Genomic DNA, 6,000 nt, shown 5'->3' with positions numbered 1-6,000 from the left:
GTCTGTTGCGGCGGCGGTGGAGGCGAGGCGAGCCGCGACGGTGCCGCGAACGCGCTCATTCCCTTGAGCCTCATATAAATGACTTCTTCCTTCACCACGACAACCTGCGTCACGCAATCCTGCGCGAATACCTCCGCCTTAGGCTGCGCGCCAGTGCCACCGACATACACCTCCGTTACTACAATGGCCGGCGTGTTGCTGCAGGCGTCCAGGTTGCGTCGTGAGAGCACGAGGCGCTGCATCGCGTCCTTCGCGAGCCGGCGCACCGTTGTGGAAGCGCTAATCGGCACACGAAACGTGCCGCCCTGCGTGTTATCCTCCCCTATGAACGTGACTGTTGCGAAGAGCGGCTCGGTGGAAACAGTCACTGGCGACGCTGCTGAAGCCTGCATTGTTGCTTCACAGGCTCAGGACCACAACCTTCGATCAAGACTCTGGTAGTGCAGGAGATGACACACCTGCTGAGGTGCAGGGGTGGAGGCTTGGGGTAGCCAAGTAACAGAATGGAGAAAACGAAAAGAAGCGGTGAAGAGGACGACCAGCGGGGGTCCCTCTCCGGGAGGTGGTGGTGGCGGGCTGGTGAAGAGAGAGGAAGAAGAAGGCGCGCTAGCGAAAAGCACTCGAGACGAAGCAATCACGAGGGAAAGAATAGGCGAAACAGCCCTGCTTGCCGGCACACTGACCAAGAGAGGAGAAAGTGATCTGTGGGTGCAGAGAGAAACGGAGGACGCGAGAATCGGCGGTGACGCAAGGAGACAGCTGGAGAGTGGTGCCCGGGATATACGGACCAAACGGCAAGAGCGAGGTACTAAGAGCGAAGAGAGAGGAGTGGGCTGAAAATCCGATAGCCACGCAACCACGATGGAATCTGCAGCCTTGAAGCAGGCGTTTAACAGAAACACGCACAATATAAAATCAAAAAGAGAGATCTAGTGGCGTAACACAAATGCGCGCACACACACATGCGCGAAGACACCGACACCGACACAACACTGTAGAAGACAAGGAAGATATCAGTAAGAACAACGGTGTGAATCTAATAAGAAGCGAGAGGGGGAGGAAGAGTCTCTGAGCCATGTCCACGTGGCGTTGGTGCAGAAGCAGCGTGGCGCTGCACAGACGTGTGCGAAGAGGGGGTCGGTTTCCTTTATGTTCGCTTGTATTATGATTAGGGTATATGACGACGAACACGAGCGCACGAGCGGCGGTGTGCGCGTGTGTGGGCGAAATAGGCGATGAGAGTGAGGGGTGGCGTTGGAGGGCGTTGGAAAAAAAAAGAAAAGAAAAGGGAAAGACGACGCAGGAACGAGACGGGGACGGACACGTAGAGGAGGAGATGGCGAAGGAGGCGCATCTGGGGAGTTGTGGAAATGAACGCGAGACGCAGGCAGACGCGATGGGCGGTCATCGACATCGGAGCAGGCCTGCAGGCACAGGTACATAGCCACACGCACACGCACAAGCACACGCTTGGGCGATGGAACCTCTACGGTAGGAAGTGCGGAGCAACGGGGCATGATGGCGATGGCGACGTCGGTGAAGTCAAGCGCCATGCGCACGACAGTAATCGCCACAACTAGTCGAGTGATGTGGCGGCGCACACCCCTCTCTCTCCCAGTACGGCGTTGTAGCTTTTTTTCTTATGTCGTGTTCCTCTTGCACGCCGTTGGGAAGAAACTGAGGACGTGTAGCGAGAACGAGAGGAGAAAAAGACAACAACTGGAGCGAAGGAGAAGGAAGCCATGTTGGCGGCCACGGCACCATGTAACCATTCGAACGCCATCCCAGACACATTCGCATGCCAGGGCAGCGACCTCACGCGCACGCATGCCGTATCGGCATCGAGTTTCGCTGGATGTCCCTGTCATTCCGCTTCGTTTTGTGTAGGAAAGGAGAAGCACGTGCTTGTGTGGGTGTATCTGAATGGTGCCCATGTGCGCGCACGCACACCGGCGGTGTTTGGAGGCGGGAGGCGGCGGTGAAGCGTGTGGGGCTACTTGAGCGACCATCACCTCAAGAAAAAAGAAGAGAGAGAAAGCAGCCGAGAAGCGAACAAACCTCACTTTCGCCTTCTGCTCAAATCGTCCCCTCTTGCACGCTCTGCAGACATCGACGGATGAGAGCGTCCACTGATCCGGCGATGCTGGTTGGGCAAACAGGAAACAATGCAACCACACACGTGTATACCTTGTCCAATACGCACACACGAAGACGCACGCGCACGCCACTAAGACCTGCACAGATGGCAATGGCGGAAAAGAGAAAGGAAGGGATTCAGCAGAAACACCACGCGCCGGGTACAGAGAGACAGAGCACTGAGCGGACAGGCGCACAGCCACACACACGCACACACACACACGCCCACACACGTGAGGGGAGGCAAACAGGGCAACCACCACCACAACACCACACACACACAAACGAAAACACAGAAAAAAAAGCAGAAGCAAGACGATCTCCGATCGACGACACCGATAAAGGACGTGCGGCTTCTCGTAAAAGCACGGCGGAGCAGATAAGCAACCTCGACAGGCTGATGGGCGGCAGTGCCATGCTTGCGCATCACTTCCCTCGCTGCCTCCCCTCTCACGATGCCCTCCACACAACCCCTCCCACTCACCCTCATAGATGCCATCACGGCCACCAACGACACCGCAAAGGCGTGCGCCCCAGGTCACTGTACGGGCGGTGGCTGATACGTTGCCGTGTCATTATCTGTTGAAGTTTGTATGTGGAGGGGTGGTGGTTGATAACCCGCAGGGCCGCTACCGGCAGCCCCTGGCGTGGCGGCATACGAAGGGACACCTCCGTACGGAGTGCCTATGGCGGAAGAAAGTGGCGCTGCCTGTGGTGCTGCAACTGGGCCGGGGGGATTTGCCGACGACAGTAGCGGGGTCGACACGTAGGCCGTCCCGGGCATAGGAGCTTGAGCACCCGGTGAGGTCGGTATAATGGCAGCAGTGGGCACCGCAACAGCCGTCGGGGCGCTGTACGCGTATGGGGTCGACGGCGCCGGCGCAGGCGGCAGCGCCGCCGGAGGCAGTACAGGTGTTTTTGGATAGGTGGGGAGGCGTACTCCCTGAAAGGTTTGCGAGAAGCCCGTCGACGCAATTTCCACGAAGCTGTGGAGCACCTGAATGGTCGTGAGCACGCTTCGGTCAATCGCCTGGCGACCGGACACGAAGAGCTCCGAGCACAACGCTTTACTGCGCTCCGTCGCCCGCCACAGCTCCACCCGCCAATTCTCCAAGATCTGCTCGTTGCGTGGAAGACGAGTGAAGTCCCTCTGCGGTGATGAGCGGAGGGACTGCACTTTGGATTTGAAGAAGTCGTACTCGAGCTGGTGGTGCCGCCGCGCATCTTCGACCTCGCGCAGCTGCGCACACTGCTTGGCGAAGCTGCGTAGCAACTCGAACCCGTTATCCTTCAGACCTTTCTGGTGCTCCTGCGACGTCTCCACGAGCTTCACACCGACCTCGAAGACGTCGTCGGCAAGTTCACGACTCTCCTTCGGTAAATCTGGTACACCCTTGTACTCCTCTCCAATCTCTCGCAACGTCGTGCCAAGCTCGCCCATGAGCCGAGCAGCCTGGATGACCTTTTCGCAAATTATCTCCCCCTTCATCTCCGTTATGCGCACCTTCCCCATGACCTCCGTAAGCCGCATCTCCTCCGGCGACACCTCCGTCCGCGACACCATCTCACGCAGGCTCTGCGTGGTGCGGCGAGCAAACCCCTTCAACGTCTCCATCACGGCGTTGCGTAAGGCGTCAGTGTGTTCGCGGCGTTACGGCTGTCAATGTTGATAGTGAACCAAGCGAAAGATAAATCTGCGCTTCCTCTGTTCCTTTTTGTGGCGCTGTGATGCAGCCTTCTCCTCTAATCCGGGAAAAGTGACTGCACAGTCCTCCGCGCGCGCCCGCTGGGGGATGAGAAGTCGCTCACGCGAAAGTCAAGTGCGATACGCCCCGTACAGAGACCTTGTTGTTTTCCTCCTCCTTTTGTGTCGTCTATAATCAATATATAGTGCGAGTATCTGTGTTACGTGTGCGGGTGTGCGTGCACGTTACAGAAATATGTACCGGTGTGTGAATAATGTATGTGAGGAGGCTCTTGGGCGCCACTCACACAAGCACGTGTGTGGGTGTGTGCCAGCACGCGCAGGACCGCAAATCCGTTGTACAGCGACACAGATGACAAGAGAGGGAGAAGACCGACAGGGATGAGTGTGAGGGTGGCAAGAGGAGACAATAGGAGAGGTAAAGTCATGTGCACACACGAGACCTTCTGCCGTAACACTTTTTCTTGTGACGCCGCCTTGCACCGATTTGTGAAGGTGGAAAAAAAGAGGGAGGGTGCGGCACTTACAGCTGTAACGTCCCCCCACGTATGCAGGGCAATATCACGCAGTCTGTTGTTTGCTGCGCCGAGAGCGTCAGTGAGAGTGAGAACAAAGCAAGGAAAGACGAGACAAGCGAAACATATGGGGAGGCGGAGAGCAGAGGTGCGAGTGCACCTCCCCGCCCACCCTACCGTTACCACTTGCCCACTGCCCGTCTTTACACCTCCGCGCAAAACCAAGCCATTTCATGCCTCTCACTCTCTCCCCTCCCCTGCGTTCTTCACGTCTGATGTGTGTTCCGTCTCATGACGGCTACTAGCACTGTTCTTTGCTCAGACAGTGTTTTCGTTTTGCTCAAACACTGTGGAGTCATTTTTTTTCTTTCGTTGTTTGCAGCTCTGCATGTCTAATGATGTACGCGCCATCCACCCCCATTCACCGCCTCCTCCTCCTCCTCCGCCTCCTCCCTCCCTCCCAAATCAACGGAGAGGGCAAACAACACAACACAAAGGGAAAGACACAGAGAAAGGGGTAAAAACAAAGGAAAAAGGAAAAAAGGGAAGGGAAGGGAAGGGAAGGCGCAGTGGTGGTGGCAATGATGACTGCGTCCGCGGATGTCAAGATGCACCTCTTCTTTTTACCCAGTTGTACGATCGTATGTGTTTGTGTGTGTCTCTATGTGGGTCCGCGGGTTAGCCAATGTGCATGACAGCCAGCGCGTACGGTATGCAGCAACGTTGCCGAAGTAGTCTCAGGGACAGTGCGCAGTGAGCCATGCACTCTCTTCTCTTCTTTCCCTTTACTCTTCTTTACAGGAACGAAAGCGCGAGCGAAACAGGGGGGAGGCGGAGGTAAGAAAGTATATCAACGAGGAGCAAGAGAAAACAGAGCTCGACAGACGAATCCCGGCAGATATGTTGGCAAAGACCTCAATACGTACTACCCGCCCCCCATAAAGAGCACACACCCACACACATGCAGGAATGTGACACGTAAAGAAAGAAGCTCAACGTTTGCTGTCTACGATAAAAGACGAGGGAAGGGTATCAAGACAGAGGTGGCCATACATACACATGCATGGGAAGAGTGCGACACCGCAGCACACGTAGCGATCCAGAACCTGTGTAGAGCGAAGAGGCCGTACACTCGCGCACACCAGCAGAGCGGTGTACAGCACCGGCAGAGGATGGCGTAGAGAGCCGCGCACGAACAAAGGAGTAACAAGAAAGGGAAAAAGAAAGTCGCTTGACTCTGCGCCTCTCATCTCCTCCAAAATATGGCCCTCGTCGCTTTTCGCCCCTCTACTTCATCACAATAGACGCATGCATACAGACGCGTACACGCATCCTGGCAATCACTTAGTCGCAGCTACCGCATGACCCACAGCGAGAAGAACAAGAGATTTAGGAATACGCACGTCAGTGCGAAAGTCGAAACACAAGCCGCAACAACAAACCCAGACCCCAAAAAGAAAAAAAGCTCAATCACGTGGCGTACAGGGCACACACACACACAAACAGGCAGGCGTGTGACAGGCACACCCAAAGGCAAACGACAAGTTCTAGAAAAGAACGGAACACAAAGGAAGGGTGCCACTGCGCGCCACGCCCACCCCACCCCCATCGGCACGACTACGTATCAGTCGGAACATGAGGAGT

The 6,000-nt window shown here is 56.1% G+C and overlaps 2 protein-coding genes across 2 annotated transcripts in view; both read right to left on the bottom strand.

The window, feature by feature from the left end:
* The window catches only part of LMXM_29_3330 (conserved hypothetical protein), a gene marked incomplete at both ends in the record, with an annotated part of 1,173 nt that extends 931 nt beyond the window's left edge, over positions 1 to 242 (bottom strand). Inside the window, one exon of the mRNA XM_003877430.1 lies at positions 1 to 242. This exon is cut by the window's left edge and continues 931 nt beyond it. Within this exon, the coding sequence (XP_003877479.1) occupies positions 1 to 242 (242 nt within the window).
* A 2,432-nt stretch (positions 243 to 2,674) lies between these two features.
* LMXM_29_3320 (conserved hypothetical protein) lies at positions 2,675 to 3,751 on the bottom strand (the record flags this gene model as incomplete). The annotated part of the gene is made up of 1 exon (XM_003877429.1): positions 2,675 to 3,751. One exon carries the CDS (start codon positions 3,749 to 3,751, stop codon positions 2,675 to 2,677), a length of 1,077 nt encoding a protein of 358 aa, XP_003877478.1.
* Between the last annotated feature and the right edge of the window lie 2,249 nt (positions 3,752 to 6,000).

The sequence above is a fragment of the Leishmania mexicana genome, chromosome 29, assembly GCF_000234665.1.
Source record: "Leishmania mexicana MHOM/GT/2001/U1103 complete genome, chromosome 29".
Taxonomy (NCBI): domain Eukaryota; phylum Euglenozoa; class Kinetoplastea; order Trypanosomatida; family Trypanosomatidae; genus Leishmania; species Leishmania mexicana.
Note: the sequence above shows the minus strand (reverse complement) of the source record. Positions and strands in the feature narration are given on the sequence as shown.